This window comes from Corvus hawaiiensis, chromosome 6 (genome assembly GCF_020740725.1).
Source record: "Corvus hawaiiensis isolate bCorHaw1 chromosome 6, bCorHaw1.pri.cur, whole genome shotgun sequence".
NCBI lineage: Eukaryota > Metazoa > Chordata > Aves > Passeriformes > Corvidae > Corvus > Corvus hawaiiensis.
The window spans coordinates 38,144,566-38,166,229 of record NC_063218.1 but is presented as its reverse complement, the minus strand read 5'-3'; the positions used below and the strand labels follow the sequence as shown (position 1 = coordinate 38,166,229).

The following is a 21,664-nucleotide window of genomic DNA, read 5'->3' as shown; positions in this document are numbered from 1 at the left end:
ATATTGTCTCCCAAATGCTCTATTGCAGGTATCAATCTGCAGCAAAGTTTGCAGGTGGAAGTAATGTCTTTTCTTAAACACACTGATGCAATTAGAAGAGGAGAGACAAGACTGCGTACATGTGGGAACATTTCCGGGGTTCAGTGCTCCATGAACAATTCTCTACAGTCATTTCTTTCTGCGTTTTTTTTTTAAAGAGTCCAAATCATCAGCTGTGTTCTTTCAACTCTGACAGGCCATCAGCTCCGTTTCATCCAACACCTCTTCTCTGGTTCATGATGGGAATTGCAGCCTGGCTTCATGCAGGAGGTAGTTCTGGTGCAGGGGTGACAGTAAAACTTGTATCCAGCAGTTGCCCACTACCTGTCTGCCAGTGCACTGCAGCAGGGAGTGGACACAAGCTGCATAGAAGCTTTATAGCTCTCTTTTTGCTGGAGAAAAATACAATTTGAGCAGGGTGAGCACAGTGGTTCAGCACAAATGTCAGTCAACAGGGATGTTCTCTCTTGTGCTGCTTTGCTCTTCAAGTGTTATTATCTTCCTCGTTTTAACTGCAGAAATGTACTTAGGACTGTAGTTCAGCTATTTCTGAACTACATGTGTCACTCAAAGGTATTTCTTATCCAGACAAGTTCTGCTAAATGCTTCTGAGTAAGTGAATGTGTCTAAAGCTATTTACCAGGAAATTGGGAGTGTTGGCTCTCTGCTGAAGACTGGAGTTCCATAATTTCTGCTTTTGCATTCTGCTTTTTACAACAGGGATTTTTGCTAAGAACTAAACATGTAAAAGCAGCAGTGCTTTGTGAAGTGTCGAAGCAACAAGAGTTGGTTGTGTGCCTGGATCTAGGGCTTTCTGAATTTCTCAACAAGAAATGGTGGTTATTGCAAAGGTTTGCTTTCTTGAAATATGGCAGAAACCACATGGTAACAAAAACAAGTGTTTTTAAAGTCTGTGGATAAAAATTATTTCTTCTGAGTATGGTTTCACTTCCTCAGCTCTAACGTTTGGTAATTCTACCAGTTACCCATGCTCCTGAGCCTAAATGCAAACTAGAGGAGACTTCTTTTCCAGTGCTACTCCCTCTCTTTTAGGGTTTTAAGGGACTTAGATGGCAGCCTACTCCTTTTTTCTTTTTTCTGTTAAGTCACCTTTAACAGCTACTCAAGTATGTCAGCTTATGTTGGACTGCTGTACCCCTCATTTACAGATTTTGTTTCCTTCAGGAAAAGAAACTGAAAAGGTGCTTGGGAAAAATCACAGGAAGAAGTGATTTAAGGGCAGAGTAAGTGAAGAAGGAAAGTGAGTTGAATGAACAACTTAATGAGTTTGTTTAGGATTGCTTTGTAGTTACCTTTATAACCTTTTGTCTCTGTGTGGTTTATTGTTTAGTGGTGGTTTCCTGTGTGTGTGCAAAAGTGAGAGGATTGATGGTGTTTCTTGATGCTGACTTACAGGAAGAGTATTCAGGTCTTTGGGATGCTGGGTGTAGGTCATAAAACTTGTAAGAAATTTTGACTGTTTGGAAAAGACTAAACTGAATTCTGCATCTGCTGTGACTGTGGATGAAGATTGATTCTCCTGGAGTACAATTTTGCATCTTTGCAGCAGAAAGATGGCTCAGTGGTACCTGAGGGAGCACATACGGGTTTGCTAGAGTTGTCTGTGGTGGTGACTGAGCAGCAGGGGCAGTGATGGGATCACCATCAGTACAGTGAAGGGCTTTCCTCTGTACTGGAACAGGAGGAAGTGGCAGCAGAGTTGTTGAGGAGATGATGCTTGTGCTGTTCTCTTCAGCTTGCTTTCTCAGTCTTTGGCCCATGTTCCTATGTATCACTTCCCCTGGGGGACATGGTGTCCTTTCTGGTTGACAGGACAAATCACTTGGTTGCTCAATATGCATGTTGGTGGACAGATGTGAAGAGCTTCTTAATTCCAGGATGCATGAAGGGCAAGATGCTGATAGAGGCTGTTCTGTAAGAAGCTTATTCTTTGTGGCAGAGGGCAGAGAAGAGTGCAGGAAGGGATTGCCTAGAGCTAGGCAGTGAGTGTTGGTGGGGGGCGGGCAGGGAGCTTGAATGTCTCCTTCTGTATATACTGATTGGCTCAAGCAAAATAAAGAAATCTCTCATGTTTTCTTTTGATTACTTTTTAAGCATTCTTTAAAAATACTGTCCTTGGTCTCAAGCAGGAGTGAGGTACTGCAACGGTGCAGCATAGTCTACACAGTAAATAGCTGCTGGAATTTGGGAGGGAGTGAGATTATTCCCAGATCTGTTGCTAATTTGTTGCATGTTCAAGACATTTACCCTCAGTGTTTGTGTGGTATTGCCAGCCAGTCCTCTTATACTTGGTTGTAGATTGCCAGCTGTACGAGAGTACACGTTGCTGCCTGCTGTAAGTACAGGAGGGTTTTGCGTTTGTTGGGACTTCTTGCAAGTACTGTGAAACAAGTAACAAATAGCTCAGACCATGTTCAGGGAGAGATGGAATACTAATCTCTTTACCTCCTGCCTCCTTCCATAGGGATGCTGTCTGTGTGATAAATGCTTCATGCTTACTCTGTCCTTCCTGTTGTATTTATTCCCATCTTAAATTGCTGATATGTAATTTTTTAACGCAATTTAAATCAGCTCACAACAAAACCATTTTCTCATTCCCTGAGGATGCAAGTATGTACTTTCCCCCATAACATCACTGAAATCTTAGGGAGATGCGTGCATGAGAGGACAAGGTGTCTAGTCCTGGAACGGTTCAGGTGTTACAGGCAAGATCCTTCAGGTGTCAGGGGAGGTCAGCTCTCTGACCTCCTGTGGCAGGGACAGATACCTGCTCTGTGTAAGGAATCTGGGCATGAACAGGTGGGCCTTTTATATACAGAGAGTCTCTGTAAGACAGTACTTCCAGTTTCTTTAAGACTTCCTACAGCTGTGCCCTCTAGAACGCATAGTTGCCTTCATGACGACGCGGGCTGGGTAGGTAGGGATGACATCTGGCAGTCGAAGACTTTTAGGACAGAATGGCTGTGTAAATCACTGGTGAAGGATAAAAATTAATTGATTTGGCATGGGGTCATGGGTGAATAAAGAAATCACAAATGAATTATGTGTGTTGCCTCAGCCAGGCTGATCAAAAGGCTTTTCTTCATCCTGCACAGCTCTGTGTGTTTCTACTCTTGGACTCGAGATCAGCCACTAAATTCTCCCCCAAGCCTTGTCAAACAGTTCACAGATCCGTTTATACCAAAAATAAGCCCCAGAGAAGAAATTAAGGGGAAGGAGATTGTAACATGATGCTTTTCTTGAAGTGCTGAGATGTGGCTTTCTTCTGTGGTTCCCCTCAGCAGGGTTAACTGTGGGGAAGGCTTTCTGCTCCCTCTCTTTCAGTCTGTCTTCTCTGTGTCCAAGTTTAGTTTGAATGTATGCGTTGTTTATAGAGTTCAGCAGGAGGTGATTTAGGATAGAGCTCCTTGCCATGACGGTATCAGTGTTAGAAGTGCCGTGTTATGGCCCCTGTGTTTGACTTCTCCAGAGTCAAGAATTATGTGGTTCTGCCATGGTTTCCTTGGAGTGTATGCCCGAGGAGCTATGGACTTTTAACCGTTGCCTATTTGCATTTAGGAGCAAGCTCAGCTCAGGATTGGGACCAAGAGGAGGGACTCCAGCAGAGCCACAGAGGGAGCAGCCTTGCCAGCCTGTGCCCACATTGCTGTTTGGCTCTTTTTCTTATTCTTGTTTCTTGCTTCTTGTGAGTGCTAAAGCCTGGGCAAAACAGAGGGGAAGGAGCCTTTCCTATCTGGGAAGTGGTGATTAATGATGATGAACAGTGACCCTTACACTAAGAGAACTGTTTGTTCCTGCTTGATTTCAAACCCTTATATGAGTAACTGAAACTCTGCCCAAGGGAGTTGTATTGGCTTTTTTTTTTTTTTTTTTTTTTTGGTATTTGTCCTCACTGAAGCACTTTCTTTTCCTATATTCAGGCCCCTGTGCATGGATTTGGAGGAGACCCATATGTAAGACTGCCAGAAAGTCAGAAGTTGCTTCCATTGATCTCCACTGTTGGGACAGACTAGGGGAGTGTTGCAAGTTCGCATTTGTACCTAATCCTTGTATAGGTAGTTCTTGATGCAGGGAAAGGTGAATTGGCTCCATCTTCTACTACAAAGAAAAGAAATCACCAGACAAATTGCCTATGTGGGAGGGCAAAAGCATACCCTGGTAAAGCCTGGTATATTGTCTGCTCTCTTTCCTTATGAAAAAGTAATGCACATTGGCAAAGTGGAAAAATCTGGTTCTTGTGGCGGACTGATCCTGCAGAATTCCAGGTCCCAAGAGCTCAAGGAAGGGTTTCTTTGAAGCCTGCCCACACAGAGGTGTCTCTATTGTGTTCCATGGGGCTTAACTACCTGTGGAGCTGGTCTGATTGACTCCATGTGCAGATGCTTAGTCTGGAACAAATCAGGACTGACTCTTTATGTACCAGCAATACCTGTAACCTGTTTGATGTCCCTTTTTTTTTTTACATTCATTTCATACATTCATCACACAGTCTTCACAAACTTTGCTTACATCAACAAAAAGAGTTTCCCACACCAAAGTCAAAATAGCATCGTGACAACACCAGCAATGGTGGACAATTTACACATGCTTTGTCTCTTGTCCATTCATCATGCTTGTATCTCTGAAGCTTAGATTTTGTGCAAGTTTTGTGAAATCTCACGAAAGTCTGAGTTGGTGTTGCTTGTACAGTGACAATGATGACTGAATGGTAGAAGGAGGAGAAACTGCTGCTTGTCATGCGTTTAGCCAAGAGTTGGTAAGGTTACACGGGCCTCTCCTCATCCCTGCAGTATTTAGGAAGAAATTGAACTTGCTGTGGTGGTCGGGAAGAGAAAATTGGTGTTAAATGAAGAAACAGAAGATTATTTAATGATGGCTATGTTGTGCTGCAGAAGCTGGTAGGAAATTATCGACGTGTCCTGTTTGCAGGCCGCAGGAACACTTGCAGGTGTGTTCTGCTGCCAATTCTAAGTTCCCTCGCTATGGTTCCTGGTAGAGGTGCTTTTAATAGCCTCCCACCCACTCCCCGGGGCTGTGCAATGGTATTTATGGCCTGCCTGGGACTGCCTTTCTTCAGGTGCATGAAGAAGAAGGCAGAGTGCAGATTCAGCACGTAGCCCCTGACAGCTGGGGCTAATGGGTCAGGAATGCAGCCCTGACAGCTGGAATTGGACTGAAAGCAGCCAGCACAGACTGAGAGCAGGCCAGAGAGGCTCTGTGGAGAGATGGATGAATGCACGCACGCTGTGGAAAGACAGCCTGTGGGGACCCTGGGTTGCTTATGTTCCCTTTCTCCCACCTTCGTCCCTGATTTGTTCCATTTGTCCAACTGTCTGGATCATTTTTAATAAATGTGTGCACACTCCTGTTGCAACCCCTGTGCAACGCACCTGGCAGAGCTATTAGAGCTGAGGCTCAGCGCTTCCATTGGAATACCCCCCATTCCACCTCTCCTTTTATGCAGGTTTACAAATGTAATGCTTCCCAAAACTCAGTGATTCAAAACCTTTCATCAAGTTTGTTTCTACCCTTGCCACTCTTGTGCCAAGGAGTGCCATTCATTACTTATGTTGTGGGAGATTGTTCCCTAATGTTCTTAAAGTGGTTATCTTGAAATCAAATTGCATAGAGTTGGCAACTGCTTGTGTCAGACTATGATGTTCTGGTCAGGTGTTTTTGTGTTTTGTTTTGCTTTGTGTTTGTTTTTTTTTTTTTTCTCTTCCACTTTATTTTTTTAAATGGGTTAATTGTGAGGGCTTGTTCATAGCTCTGAATGCTTTTCCCTCATGAATACTGCTTTAAACTGGGCATTGGCTGGAAACACCTTAAAATGTTGGAACATATCTGTGTAGTGGGTTGCATGAAACCAATTTGATGGTCTTGGAGTAGTTCCTGGAGGGTCAGTTGGGCAATTGGTGTGAGTGTGCAATGGTGGCTGTGAGCAAGGCTTAGGAGGCTTACAGCGAGAGAAATGGAGACTGCTCTGTCAGCCAGAGACCTTCTGAATGGGTTGTGTGCTGGAGCTTGGCTTGCTGCTGTTGCCTTTTGCAGGTGGAATATTTTCAGTCTCCAGGCTTGTCAAGACATTGCTCTTTCCTAGCACTGGTTGCTGAGGGAAGAAAGACTCAGGCTGGAGAAGAGGGAGAGGCTAGAAAAACCTCTTAAAAAATATAGTATTATATATATGTAAAAGAAATTTAAAAGTGCATATTCTATATGCATATACAAAAGCAGGGGAACACATTGGGTAGGTGAGGGACAGAAACCAACTGTGGAGCTGAGTGGTTTTGTTCATTCTTTGTGCACTTTTGTAAGTCAAACATCTCCTGCAGTTAATTCCATCCACCCATCTTCAGCCCTCCCCCTGCCAGACCAACAATAAAAACCCTAACTCCCAAAAAAAAAAGTCGGGCAGAGGAACCTGGTCCAAAGCCAGACCTTTGCATGTTAAGCCGAAGTGCAAAATGAATATTTCACAGCTGTGTTATAAAGCCCTGAAATGAAGGCTTTGCAGTGGAAATGCTGACAGCCCCTTAAGTAGAACAGTATACTGTAATTAGTGTTCTGTGTTTTATGTGCCAGACAAAGCTCAGCAGAACTAAATGTAAAACTTCAGGCCTTTGTTTTTCTGCAGCAGTAACAGGACATCAGACAGTGTGTTCAGACGATGGATTAGAGCCTACAACGTGTGCACTGGTCCCTGGAGGGTGGACGTGCTTTTTTGCAGTGGGGCTCGGGGGCAGCAGCAGAGATGTACAAACAGGGCCAGCTGTGAGATTTGGCGCTCTGTATCAAATTTCACTTATGTAAGATAGACAGCTATTTCTTAAATGCTGACGCTGACAATGTACAGCTACATTTTCAGCATTTTCATGTATTGGATGCCTGAGTGCATTGATACGACTTTGCTGTGTAGCAGCATGGAAAACATGTTGGAGTGCGTGCAGAGGTGCTGAAAACCCTGGAAGCAGAACGTAGAGACAGATGTGCAAACCACGGTGCTGTTGTGGAACTCAGGCCTGATGTTGGAGCTCGCTGTGTCAGTGTATTGGTCCAAGGACCACTGGGCTCTCAAGTCAACCAGTAAAGGCATTTTTCTTTTAAGACAAAAGAACAGATGAGTATGTAGCCACTTCTCATGCAAGATCGCTACTTAGTTACAACTGATTACTTTATGTGCTACGGAAGGCTTTTCAAAGTAACCCTCATGGGTCATGTATGTCAGGGATTTCTGCATCCTCCGCTTTTTCAGGAGCGTGTGCCTTTGCACATATATTATTAATATGCCTGCTTTGAGGTAGGAGAGAGGGATGAAGGCAGGCACATTGTGCAGTGGATGGTAGATGAACTCTGATGGATGTTGTCTTGTCATGCTGACTTGATGCCGCTACTTAATTAAATGGATTCAAATGTTAACTGTGTTATACATAGGCCCATGGGAAGGCTTTTAAAATAGAACTTGTCTGGTTGTGGACATTTATAGAACTAGCCATTCTGGAATGGATTGGAATAGTTGTGCTGCAAGAGCTCTCTCTGAGGATGCTCTTCATCATAAATGCTCACAATGGCATGGAGAGAAAGGGCACATTGAAATCAAACTATTAATTCAAGAATAGGATTTCCCATTCCATAGGGGAGCAGACAGGACAGAATGGAGCATAAGTTTCCAAATGCAAAGCAGCAGGCAGTTCTTATCTGTGGGTTTGCTGAGCAGGGATGACCTCTTTGTTGTGCTCTGTAAATGATCTTAGGCGTCAGAAAGGGAGATTGAGAGTAAGGTATTAATGGAAAAAAAAAGGAAAATAAAATGGACTATATTATTCTGCTCTGTAAACACTTGCTGTGGCCATGCCTGGAAAGCTGCATGTGGTCTTGGTGTTTCCACTTCATCTCAGGAAGAATATAGTGGGCCTGGAAGTGGCTTCACAGAAGAACTGAGAAAGGATATGCAATGGCTTTCAGGAGAGCCACAAAGTGACTTAGTGAAGACTCTTGTACTTGGAACACAGATGACTTGGGGTGATAGTATAGCTCCTTACAAAATCATGAACCACCTAGAGGTGGTGGATGGGGACTGACTATTCACTGTCTCTTCCTGTATAAGGATTGGGGCACGTGAAATAAAACTATTAGAAGTGAGGTTTAAAACAAATAATGAAAGATGGTTCATCTTGCAATATACCGGACTGGTGGAGTTCCTTGCCAAAAGATGCAGTGAATGCTAAGCTTTTATAGACAGAGTGGATAAGCTGATGGTAGAGAATTCTACTGAAATAAGTTATAAATGGAGAATATCTATTTCGAGACTGCAAGACTGACAGGAGGTGAGAAAGAATCAAATTTATTTTCCCTGTTCTTAAACTTTATCCATACATTTCTTTATACCATTCTTCCTGTGTTTTTGGCTGCAAATGGAAAAAGAAACCAGGGCTAGATATTGGTCTCTGATCCAAGGTGGCTGATCTTGTGAAGTCTGGAACAGACATATCTGCTTGCTGGACATGGTTTTCTCAGGCTGTAGCCTCCTGCCTAATGTTGTAGTTACTGGGGCGTGTGGGCAGCCCTGTACAGTAACATCAGTTTTCTCCCCTTGGTTGTCATTTTGAGTGCTGGAGAGTAGCACAAATCCTCTCAAATGCTTTGCTTTTTTATTTCCATGTTTAAATAAATTGTGCTTGTAGTGAATGATGAGATTTTGGGCCCGAAAGAGAATGAAGATACTGTAAGAAGGCAGGAGGTGAGATAACCAAGTCAGAAAACTCTAATTTCTTTAGCTTATGAGTATGGGGATGAGGGGCTGAAATACTGTTCAACTCCTGCTTAGTCTTTTGCTGGTCTGGGGAGAATGATGAGGTGGGTAGCAGCATTATTCAGCCTACAGTCAAGACTCCTTGAGGGATGCCTGGTGTTAAAGATGGCTTTCTCTTGAAAATTTCTTTTACTCTCTTTCTTTAAGATGAAGGTAGACCACAGAAATCTGCTGGTGTGCAAACAGGCACAGATACAGGAGCTCCTACCCAGCAGCAGTGGTTCAGTAGTAAAGCAGTGCAGCTGTAGGCAGAGCACCTGTGACAGGTCAGGCAGGACTGTCAGTGTGACTGGGTTGTCCCTTTTGGCACCCGTTCTGGTGGAAATTATTGCTGTGCTGGGTGTGTTTACTACTGCTTTCTAACAGCATCCTGGCTGGATGTGCAGGCCTCAGTTTGTCTCCTGTATCCCTGCATGGCTTTGCAAGTGTAGATGGTCCCGAAAGAATGCAAATGATGGGAAAGAGGAAAGTGTTTGCGGGGGGGTGAAGTTGGGTTGATCCTTCAAGGATTTCTGTGTTGTCCTTACAGCATATGGAAGCAACTGTTTGTGGTAACTTCCTCAAAACAACAGAAAGAGCTCACGCAAGTACAAAACTCACTCTGAGACCTGGGAGCAGCTGGTCAGACATTGAGTTTTCAGAAAAGTCAAATGAGGCTGGCAAAGGCTGTTTAGATCAGTCTTTCCAAAATGATTATCTGCACCTCAGTAGGAAGGCAGCGATGGCATGGCTTTTTCCTGCAGGCATGGGCTTTCCCCATGTGCTGTGTGGGACTGTGCCTGATAGAAGCAAGGGCTGCTCTGATATGCCCTTTGACTTCCAGGTGGGATTGGGCTGCAGTGAGACCCCTCTTTCTGGAAAGGCCCAGCTGCCGTGAATACCTGTTGGTACCTTGAGTCCTGCAATTCAGGACTCTGCTGGTTTGGTCCTACCTATCTGTTGGAATTTGATGTGGAAGGAACAGGGTAAGGGATCTGCTTAGGTGCTAAAATTTCTTTACACATTTGTGCAGTTCCAAGTAACCAAATTTAGATTTAAGCCTCTAAAATGGCTGAATATCAGATTTTGCAAGACAAGTGTTAGCTGCACAGATTTTGATGCCTAAGTGTGTATTGAGTCTTGAAATTCGAATAAAAGTTGACCTTAAAGGAATGGAGATGGGATGGTTCCAGATAGCATAGTGGCAGTGCAAAATGAGCTGCAGAAGTGTTTCTTGTGTATGGATCAATTCAGTAACTCTTGCAAGTCACACAGAGAACCTTGACTGAAAGTGCCAAATGCTATTAATAGAAGCCTCAAGATGAAGAAACAAATGCAGCTAGTCAGCCTCCTCTCCTGCCTCTAATTTAGGTACAAATGACAGGTTTAGTCTTGCAGTTGTTCCCAGGTTTGGATGAGGGTGTTGAGGTGGCCCATCAGTTGCCTGTGAAGGCCTGAGCAAGCAGTGACATGTCTGACAACTGTAGGATGCAAACTGGGCAAACACAGGAGCTATTGGTAATGAACAGTGTCTCAGATCTGCAGGGGAACTCTCCAGGTCCTGTGGTCAGCTCGTGTCAGACTTGGGAAGGTGTGCAAGATAATGCATTTCTGACTGATGTGTGCTGAAGTACGACTTGGGAGACTTGTCTGAATGGCAGTGTTTATGGCTGTGTAGGACTGGGAGACTGCCTTTACCACAGGAGGAAGTGGGTTCCTGCCTTGTTGTAAGTGGTAACTTCAGAAGTGGGATTACAGCAGACCTGTATCAACAGATCTGCCCTTTGCTGACAAATCTTAATTCCAGATTAGGAAGTTAAAGTTGATGTGTTTTTGCCCTAATTAACCATATTAAGCATTCGTTTGTTTTAGCTGGCAAATTGAGAAGAATCCAGTTCATACTATGTTGTTACCTATTGTTTTTTCTCTCTGACATGTTTTTCATTCTCAAGTTTTGTGACAAGCTGACTGTCTCTTGCCCTTATGTCACCCAGTCTGGAAGCTGGTCACGGGGAAAAAGCTGTGGTGTATTGTGGGCAGGTTCATGGGAGTAGAGCTCACAAGTCTTGTAAGATCACATTTTAAATTTATACGCACTCCTTTTCAATGCAAGTTGGTTTTAATACTCGAGTATTATTATGTGGAGGTGCTGCCTTTGGATAGGCTTTATGGGTTTGCCTTTCAGGTTCTTTACACTAGAAAGTTTTTGAAGTTAAGACTAGGAACAAAAGAGGGAAAGCCTTTTCAGAAAGTTAGTTCTGAGTCTTTAGTCTAGAGACAGGTATCTCCTTCTGTGGCACTAGGTCTGTCAATACCAGAGGTGTGGCCTTGACAGTTGCCTTTTTCTAAAGGAGCAAATGATCTGTTGGAGGCCAGAAGATACTCACTGACAGTAAAATAATTAGACTGGAAGAACGAGCTACTCCTTTTATGTCAAGCTGTGTGCTGACCATAGGAGAAAGGTAGACTTTCCACATCCTAGCATTGCCACAAAAAATCTGTTGGCAGAGCAGCAGGGGACCTCCACTGACTCTAGAGTGAGAGAGGAGGCTGGAGTAAGGGTGACATTTTGGTGATGGTGAGGTGAGAGTGTCAAGACAAATCAGGTAGTGCTCCCGTTTGGTTTCTCTTCCTCTTAAAGACTTGGAGGAGTCAGATTGGGCTTTGGATGTGCAGCTGGATTGATCCAGTTGCTAGGGAAAGGGTATTGGTTTTTTTCCCTGAATTTGGGCTTCCTGTGGTTTTTCCCAGGCTGTCAAACAGAAAACAAAAAGTAGAACATGGTTTTCTGCTGGTTTGGTCTTCTGGACAGATAATTGCCATGCCAGGGCTGTCGGAAGTGAGGGAAATGGCGGGGGGTGTCACTGCGCTGAGTAGGATGAGGGAGGAAGGAACGGTCTCCTCCAAGACAGGCTGCTGTAAGATCAGCTCAGCTGCGGTGTGAGACTGCACACTGAGAGGCTCAATAAATGTCCTTGCAGAGCAAAAACATACCTGTTGGTGAAAGTAGGTTGCTGAATTGCTGCTGAATATCTGCATAGCCAAGGTCAAGCAGTGCCTTTTCGGATAGTGGCAATTACAGCCAGACGGAGCTAAAGCCTGTGCTGAGCAGTGTAATCACAGCATTGCTAAATTGATGTTTGCTGACAGCATCAAGAGATTGGTGCCTTATGTAGATGGAGCTACTTGAATGGCACACGTCTCTTCCACTTCCTCCTTTGCTGTCAAGAATGTATTTTCTGTAGGAATTTAAACCTCTCCTAGTCTGGGAACTGCTGATATGAGCCAGAATCTCAGCAGCAGAAGCACTGAGTTCTTCCTGTACATTTTTGAGGCTGCTTTAAAAGGATATGTGTTTTGAAGTATTGTTAACAAGTCTGGAAGAGTAGATATCCTCCTGGCCTTTCCCACTCCTCTCCTCAACCCCCGCATTTTTGTTCCAATATTAAGTTAAAACAAAACTAGTTCCTTTCTTTATTGGTCAATTTGTAACTGCATTTTTAATTGCATGTTCTTAATTAACAAAAATCCAGTGGAGTTTTGTAAAAGCCATGTTTTCAGAGATTCTCAATTTGCAAGAGAAGGGAACAATTTGGTGGTTTCTCATAATGTCTTAAAGTATCTGGGGTAGATTATTAATAAGAGGGGAAAAAAAGACCAAGTTGTTCCAGGGATTGGAATATGAAATCTTCCACTGTCCATGTCACTGGTTTGAAGGCGGGCCATAATTGAACTAGCTGCAAGCATGGATGGCTCACGTTAAGTGGCAGCACCTCAGCCCTGCTTAACCTGCTGAATCAATGTGGTTCTCTGTGTGGGGTTACTTCTCTCCCCTTACCTAGTAACCTGAGCCATGAGCTTAGTGAGACCTTGTGTGTCACACTGCAGCAGAACTCCTCAGGTCTGGTAAGGTGTATGGTCAGGGCGGCGTGGGAAACCTGCCCCGCCCCTGCCTTTTGTGCACCACGTTGGTATAAATGCAAGATGTTCGTCTTCAGGGCAGCTATTAAAGACAGTAGTAATTATTGCAATAGTAGCTTCTTATGCTGTGTCCATGCCTCTAAGGCCTTAACCAAATATAACTTAGATGATGATGATAATTAAAACCAGAAGACTGTGACCCAGTAAAATCCTTGAGTTTGGCACAGACAGCAATACTGAGGAGGAATGCATGCATCAAATATATAATAAATAAAATCAAGCTGTGCAAATGTAAAGGAAAGAGAATAATTTTGTGTCGCTCAAAATAGCCCCAGGGCTAAGAACTGGTTTGTGCTCAGAGGCTGAGTTCTTTCATGCCACTAACCAGGTTTTGTGCAGTGTAATCCCACTGCAACCTTTTGCTTTGGGGTAATCACTGAATTCTGATGCTTTCTATGCCAGGGAGTGCTCCCCAAAACGTTGTGTCATGTCCTTTTGTCACCCGTCCTTCCCATTTTGGTTTTTTTGCTTTTATCAGCTACTTACCACAGAGGTCTTTATATCTTCCAAGTAGATCTTCCCAGTTGCATTTCTTTTCTTTTCCTAAAAATAGTTGATATCTTTGCCTGAGGGGAGTGTGGGGACGTTTTAGATAACAGTCTCTTGCAAGGGTCATTGGTATGCAACAGGCTTGGAATGTTTATGGCATTCTGTCTCATGATTCCTGGCAAGAGATGCCCTCGACCACTAGTTGTGATTTCCAATTCAAGCACTGTAGGAAAAACTGACTATTTAGTTCCTAGGAAAACAAGACTGGGGCCAAGCTGAACAACCCACTACTGGATGGAAGCAACAAAGAGAATGGGTCAACTTGGAAACAGTTTTCAGGAAAGAGCCAAGCTCTAGAGACTGTGGTATCTCTAGAGATATCCAGAGATAGTGGTATGTTGCACTTACTGGGAGGATGGGAATCCATGGTCAATGAATGTGCATCCCAGCTTTTCACAGTACTATCTGCTACTTGCAATCCTCTGTTTGCAATGCTCTGGCAGAGAGAAAGTAATAAGTGGGTTGATAACTCCTTCTCTGTACCCTAGCAGTATTTGCCTATGCCTATATTGAAAGTTGAATGGGAACAACCTTATGTACCTGAGTGCTTCTTGGTGGATTTCTAAGAACCAGGGAACCAGTGAGAACCAGACCATCAGCATCTGTGTTATGGATCTATTTGAACTACAGTCACGTTTCATGGTACTTCTTGTTTTCTTTCTTGTATGTTCTAGGTGACTTTGGAGAAGGTGTTGGGCATAACCGTGTCAGGAGGCAGAGGATTAGCCTGTGACCCCAGAACTGGCCTCGTTGCTTATCCAGCAGGGTGAGTCACTAACCACATTCCTCAAAGCTAAAATAAACCACGACTGATGCATTAACATAAGGATTCAGGGTGTTTCCACTATCATCTTCTATAGGAAGCCTGTTTACTGGTCTTTAAACACCAGAGAATGATGAGACTCAGCGCTGTTAGCGTAATTGGCAAGGGAAAGGGTTTGCATTATCAAGTTTTAATGGAACTACTCTCATTCCTCTTGCTCTAAGCTGGGAGCTAAATACATTTTGTGGACTTTTCACTGTGTTCTGTAGTGTGATGAATGTAAGCATAACTCAGTGCAATTCTCAATCCAATAAATACCTAATGGAGCAAGTGATGCTTTCAATGAATTGACAAAAGCCTTCTTGTAGATTCCCTGCAATTTGTGACTTACATGTTCCTCAGCCAAATATGAGGAGAGATTTCAGGCTTATAGCCTGAACCTGCTTATATGTGGGTTCTTTGGAGTGAAACACATCTGTCAGCTGTAGTCTCAGTTCAAATAGAGATATCTAGAAGGAGACTTTGATGGAAAGCAAAAGAGCTACCTATAGAGACATAGGTGAGGGCTGGAGAGGTCTGCTGGAATGCATGTATCAGTATGAGTTTGGCTCTCCTTCGAATTTGTTTGTTCTGCTGGTCAGCAAGCTAAAAGGGAAGACCAAGGGCACTATCTCCAACTCATATTGTGTGGACATACCCTTAAGATATGAAAGCTGGAATTAGAAGAAAAGAACTTCCACATCAATTGTAGATGATGTTTTCAAGGATACAAGAAGTGTGCTAGCAATATTTAAAGATTCTGTGTTTGTGGCTAAAATGAGAGATGGAGTCAGTGAAACTGGCTAGAATTTTTGCCTGTCCTGGTGATAATCCTAGTTCACCAAATCACAGCATCGTTGTGGTTGGGGGAGCCTCCTGAGATCATCTAGTCCAATCCTCATGCTCAAGTAGGGTCACCTCTAGCAGGTTGCCCAGGACCATGGCCAGACAGCTTTTGAGTATCTCCAGAGACGAAGATGCCACAATCTCTCTGGGGATCATGTTCCAGTGTTTAACTACTCTGACAGTAATACAAACAAAATAAAAACATGAAATTAAAGGGTTTTTAAAATTTTATTTTTCTTAAGTGTTCAAATGGAATTTCATATATTTTAATTTCTGCCTATTGTCTCTTTTTCTGTCAGTGGACAGTCTATTAATCTGTAGACAATTTGAGGTCCACATCAGTGTTCAACAGCATCCGTTATGCTTGAACTCTTTGGAGTCAGGCAAATATATTCCAATGTGTTTTGCCTCTTCCTCTTCATCTTTTCTGACACTGAATATGTTTACACTTGAAGTTGGCAAGGAGAGAGAGAAGAAAACGAGTGCAGTAAACAGATATTTTGGGCCTTTGCATAGCTGAAGATAGGTTAGTTTTGTTAATAGCAATGTCCTTTGATGAGCATGCCTGATGTTGATTTAATCAAGTGTGAGTACACCTGGGGTTTCTTTTGGCTAATTAAAAGGTTATGTGGTTCCTTAGGGCTTTACAGGGGAATTCCTGTCCTTACTTGTTGGTAGTAACATCTCATGGCCTGGGCAGGAGTATATTAGATGTGTGTTGTAAAAGTTTAATGGCTTATATGACTTGCTGCTTTTGTGCCATGGCTGGCCTGTTTTGTGATACTGTTGTGATTTGCTGCAGTCAAGACAATCTCAAGTTAACAATCTAGAATGAGCTTTAGTTAAGGAGTCATGAGAGAGGTACTGATGCAGACCTTACTAAGTTGATGCAAGTTTCATCTTGTTCAGTTTGGGATTTTTCCCCCCCCCCATTCTGATTTCCAGTGAATGTCTCTTCATTTGGAAGAATCCTGACCTTTCTGGTACACTAGCTTCATTTTGTTTATATTTGTTTCTATTTGAATTACACAGACTCACAGAATGGGTAGGGCTGGAAGGGACCACAGAGCGTCATTTAGTGCAACCTCCCTGCTCAAGCAGGGTCATCCTAGTGTACATGGCATGGGATTATATCCAGATGGTTCTTCAATATCTCCAGTGAAGGAGATTCCACAACCTCTCTGGGCAACCTGTTCCAGTGCATTGCCACCTGCACGGTAAAGAAGCTTTCTCCATGTTCAGGTGGAACTTCCTGTGCATCCGTTTCTGCCCGTTGCCTCTTGTCCTGTTGCTTGGCACAACTGAGCAGAGCCTGGCTCCATCCTCTGACACCCTCCCTTCAGATACTGATTGACATCGATGAGTCCCCTCTCAGTTGTCTCTTTTCAAGGCTGAACAGGCCCAGCTCCCTCAGTCCTTCCTCACAAAATAGATGCTCCAGTTGGCCATTCATCCTCACTGCACTCCACTGGACCCACTCCAGGAGCTCCATGTCTCTCTTGTACTGAGGAGCCCAGAATGGGACACAGCACTCCAGATGTGGCCTCCTCACCAGGGCTGAGTAGAGCAGAATCACCTCCCTGCACCTGCTGGCAATGCTCTTCCTAATGCACCCCAGGACACCATTGGCCTTCTTGGCCACATGGACACTGCTGGCTCAGGGACAGCTTGTTGTCCACCAGGACCTGCAGGTCTCTCCTGGCAGAGCTGCTCTCCAGCAGGTCGGCCCTCAGCCTGTGCTGGTGCCTGGGGTTGTTCTTCCCCAGGTGCAGGACCCTGCATTTGCCTTTGTTGGATTTCAGACAGTTCTTCCCTGCCCATCTCTCCAACCTGTTGAGGTTCTTCTGAAGGGCAACACAGTACTCTGAAATCTCAGCCACTCCTCCCAGCTTGGTGTCATCAGCAAACTTGCTGAGGAGGCCTCTGCCCCTTCATCCAAGTCACTGATGAACAAGTTAAACAACACTGGGCCCAGTACTGAACCTTGGGGGACACCACTAGTGACAAGGCTCCAACCAGACCCTGTGACAGTGATTATCAGTGACAATCTGGGTTCTGTTGTTCAGACAGAACTGTGCATTTACTGGATGCCAAACTACTTACGTGAGTCCGATGTAGCAGACTGGGCATGGCTCATGCACAGTTGTTTCATGACCTGTCCATGCAACTTGGTCATCCTCAACTGTGGTCCAGTGATTTCCCCATCCCACTGCTCATGTACTGAGGTTTTGCAATGCTGACATGCAGGTGCTTTGCTCCTCCAGTCTGTCCTACCCCTAAAAGCTGAATTTACGTAACAACTCTGTATTTTCCTAAGAACACTTTCAACATACCTAGATTGATTTGGTTGAGATCAAAACAGTTGCCCCAGGCATCCACATCAGGTATAAAGCAACTATGTGAATGAGGACTTGTGCATAAAAAGCTTTGGCATTCTTTGAGCATAATCTTAGTTTGGGTCTCTGGTTTGCCTAAAATAATTTTAAAAAAATTTAAAAATAATTTAAAAAAATAATTTAAAAAAAAAAAGGTGATTTTTTTCTGAGTTTTCACTTTCCTGGAGTTTCTGAATCTCTTGGGACGTTTCTTAAACTGAAAGAAACAATTCCCAATGCAACCAAACTTATTCCAACTCCACTGTGGTGCCAAAGAGCTGAGTGTTACATTATTTTTTCCTTTTCTTCCCACTGGCTTTTGCACATATGATCCTTTCTGTGCTTTGACCCTCATGAGGCTCCCTCTCTGGCAGTGTGTGATGGCATCTGTGCTGACCCTGGTATGTTTTTGTGGGATCCTTGTGTTATAGGAGACCTTTCTTCATGTCAGCGGTGAAGGGCTAAAGGCACTGAGTGCTGCAGATATTCCAGGCTACCACTTTGATGTAAAGCTGTTGTCTTGGGAAATAAGACAACATATGAGAGAAAATTGTATCGTCTGCAAAGGTCTTGCATCTGCTGCCTGCACTCACCTGTTTTTATACTGTCAAGTGAAACAAACCCAGAGTAGCTTAATTTGATCTCTGTTTGTGTTTTGCAGTAACAAAGCTGTTCTTGGGGGGGGGAACACAGAAATGTACCAAATATTTTACCTCATGTGGCAGGACCAATGCTTTGTCCTTTTTTTTGTTTCTATTCCCCTGCTTTGCATTTTCCCTGCTCTTCTCTCAGTTTATTCTTTTTTGAGGTTTTTTGCAGTAGCTAGTTGGGGCTCTGTTTCCTAGAAACAAGAAGAGAAACAAAACGAAGACAATCGGCTGAGGATGACTAACATTAAAAAAGGAAAAAAAGGGTGTGTGAAATGTCTATAATTTAAATTCTAGACCAGCTGCTGAGATAGCTTTAGTCAGCTTATCTGGTTTTGGTTTTGGTGTTCTGTTTACTGTTGATTTTTAAGCCTTGTAGGTTCATGTGACAGATTGATTTATTTTACTTCTCATTGTTCTTCTTTTCTTGGCTCTCAGTTGATGCTGATAGCTGGTTGGGAACCTGATCTTCAGATGAGGCACTTGTCTGCTTGAGGAAGCAGCCTGTGCTTTTTCTTCTGAGGAGTGGGAATGTAGCACTTCGTCCCTTTAGTGTGCAATGTCTTTTAAACACTATGCTGTTATGCTTTGGTTAGCTTAAGCATCCCTGTAGCTCTGCTCATCAATTTGGAGCCACTCTGATACATTTCAGGATTTTTCACATTTAGTGGTCCTTGCTGGGAAGACTGGTATTTGATACATAGCACGTGTGCCGAGTTCATCAATCTCAACCTGCATATTCTTTTGTTTTTTCCCCCTTTCAGCTCTTGCATAGCTCTTTGCATGCAGCAGCTCCTGCTAAAGGCAGATATGGGTTTAATATAGAGAATTCTCTCTGTGACATAGTAAAATGAGTTTCTCTGTCTTTCTCTCAGAAATTACTGCGGCCAGGATGAGCACAGGCCCCTGGCTAGCTCTGTGTGTGTGCACAGTATGTTTGCTGAACGCATGATTTGGATGTGCCTGTATTCTGTCCTATTCCGGAATGAATCATCTTTATTTGTAGATAGGAAGGGAGGGACAATAGAAGATGGAGCTATATGATCAAAGTTAAAATGAAGATACTGAGTCTTTTTCTTGCTGCTTCTTGCTGCATGATCTGATTGAAGAGTTAGACTTGTTCCTTCTTCAGTTTTATCACCTTGGTTGTTTTGTTTTGTTGTTTTTTTTTTTTTTTATGAGAGGACAAGTAATATTCAGAAGTAAATAGTTGTATGAGTGTTCAAATCAGAAAACTGCACAGATGTCTGGGTCAAATTTTATTTTAAGCAATTTATGCAGTTGTGCTGGATGTCAGTGCAGCAGCCTCTCTGCTGCACTGCAGCAACATCCAGCCACAGTCCCATCTCTTTTCACTGTGTCTTCCCCTCTTCCATCCCTCATCCTCAGCTGATTTGCAGTACGGAGTGGAAGCCATTTAACTCTGTCAGCCCTTCTGAGTCATACTCCTCCTGGCTGTCAGGTCCTGCACTGACAGGCAGTGATGATGGTCTCTATCACAGCAAAGGGAGGAAGGGGATGAACAGGAAATGAGTGAATTGGTTTTAATCTGTTCAGGAGCCAGCTCAACACATGTGTAGCTCTCTCACATAGCTGAGTGGTAAATCCCTCTGGAAGCTGAAAGAATGAGGATTTTTCTTTTCCAGAAGTGATTGTTGGTTTGCTCTCAAATACCTCTTTCCAGTTTTGGTAGATAAGCTGTAAGGCTGAGTGGTTTCCAGCCCATGCACATGTGGAGTCTCTTGGAAAGTTTTAGTCATAATTTTCCATCATTATATAGATAGATTACTGCACGAGGTAATAAATTATCAGCTTAGAACAATTTCCCTTTACCTTAAGCTGTATATAACCCACAATGGAAGAATAACATTTAGGATAAACATTGAGTAATTTTATCAGGTATGATGTTGCCTTGCTCCTTCTTTCTTCCTTAAAGTGGAAGTTTTTGGTCAGTGAGCTACAGTAACAAATTGTGAGAGGCAAATCTAACAGGTGACTGATGGTGAATGAGGCAGAATGTTGTTCTGAACTGGGATCTTTGCAAGACTTATGACCATTGTGGCCAGGTTAAAATTGGTGATGACATGGACAGTGAAATCCTAATTTGTAAGATAACAAGTATTCCTTATTTCAGTGCCTGTTTTTATTAATTGATTGATCACATTGCTTGGGTGCCATAATGGTAGTTGCCTTTAGAAAACTGTGGGTGCACAGAAGGAATCCACTTCCTTATAGAGCCAGTACATGGTACATGTGCAGTTTGAGCAAAGCTCTACTGCTCTGTGCAGGTATAGTTCTTCACTGGTTTTTGCTTAGTATAAACGCTAGTGCTATTGGGCTGTATCCTAAATGCAGCCTGAATTGGTACAGGGATATTGAAATACTTGAGCTGCTTGCCAGTAGATAAATCCACTTCTGCTGGTGCTGCCTCCTTCAAGTTTACTTACCCAAAGCTCTGAAAGAGAATTTCTGTGCTTTCTTTTTATGTTTTTTTTTTCTAAAGGAGAATCCCGTGGTGTTGTTAAGATGTAGAAACCTACCATAAAATGAAGAAAAGTTCTTGTGTATGGTTCAAAGCAAATTTCAGCATCTTTGGTCACATCAGAGGCAGCTTGCTTTGTTCTCTTTGAAACAGGACAGTTGCCTTTCAAGAGTTAGATCTCTTTTCCCTTCTCATCTCCCAGGAACCTGGAGTGTTGTTAAAACATTTCTTCTGTGAGGCTACTGTGCTTAACATGCCATCTGGGGAGATTTTCCAGCTGGCATAATTGTGGTGATGGGCTCAGAGATGAAGATAAGAAAATCCCCTTAACTGAGATCATTAAACATAATTTGAATCTGTACTTCAGATTGGTTTGAGTTGGGCCATTACAACCAAACCAAACAAAATTTTCTGTGTCAAAAGTGAGCAACACTGGGTTTCAAAAAGATGTGTCCAAAAAGATGATAAAAAGTAGCCAAGTCCTTCCTTCCGTTTCCTTCCTCAGCAATAGCAGATTTCTCAGAAATAAGCAGGGATACTTTGTCTCTCACATCTCCCTGTCTTAAATATCCAGTGGATAGAAAGCATGAAGACCTGAGATGTAACATACTTCCTTTCACTACTTGCCATTATTAATGTATATTAGGAGGAGGGGAGGGTGTAGCTGAAGAAGTAGCTGTAGAGAAGAAGGCTGGGCTGAAGAAGGCTGATGCAGTCTTAGTTTCTGGCAAGAGAGTAAAGTCTGCACCCAGGACCAAAGAATGAAGATATCCTTTGCAACAGTGCTTTATTCTCAGGCCAAATAACTGTAACTGAGTTTAATTTGCACAGGTGGGTTTAAGGGGACTATGGCCTCTCCCCTGCTCTCTTGCAGTTGACCCATGACATTCACAAGTAACAGTCATGCAGTCTGGAGCAATTGCCCTCTTCAAATCTAGGTAGCAGCTGGATCCAGTTCTGAATCCCCATCACTGCACTTCAGACAGAAAAGGTCCTGCCAGCTGGAGTATGGGCAGTCTTTCTTGTGTGAGCTGTTTCCACATGTTCGTAACAGCTAGACAGGAATTTCTACATTGTTTTTTTCTTGGTCTCCCTTTTTTTGAGTACTGGAGACTCTTCCACAGTTAATTGACG

General features: G+C 43.3%; 1 protein-coding gene across 6 annotated transcripts in view; it reads left to right on the top strand.

The window, feature by feature from the left end:
• The window catches only part of MAPKBP1 (mitogen-activated protein kinase binding protein 1), a 103,214-nt gene that overhangs the window by 15,208 nt on the left and 66,342 nt on the right, over positions 1–21,664 (top strand). For all 6 annotated transcript variants that reach the window (XM_048306292.1, XM_048306293.1, XM_048306294.1 and 3 more), the window contains exon 3: positions 14,053–14,144. In XM_048306292.1, the coding sequence (XP_048162249.1) occupies positions 14,053–14,144 (92 nt within the window). The remainder of the gene's footprint in view (positions 1–14,052; positions 14,145–21,664) is intronic.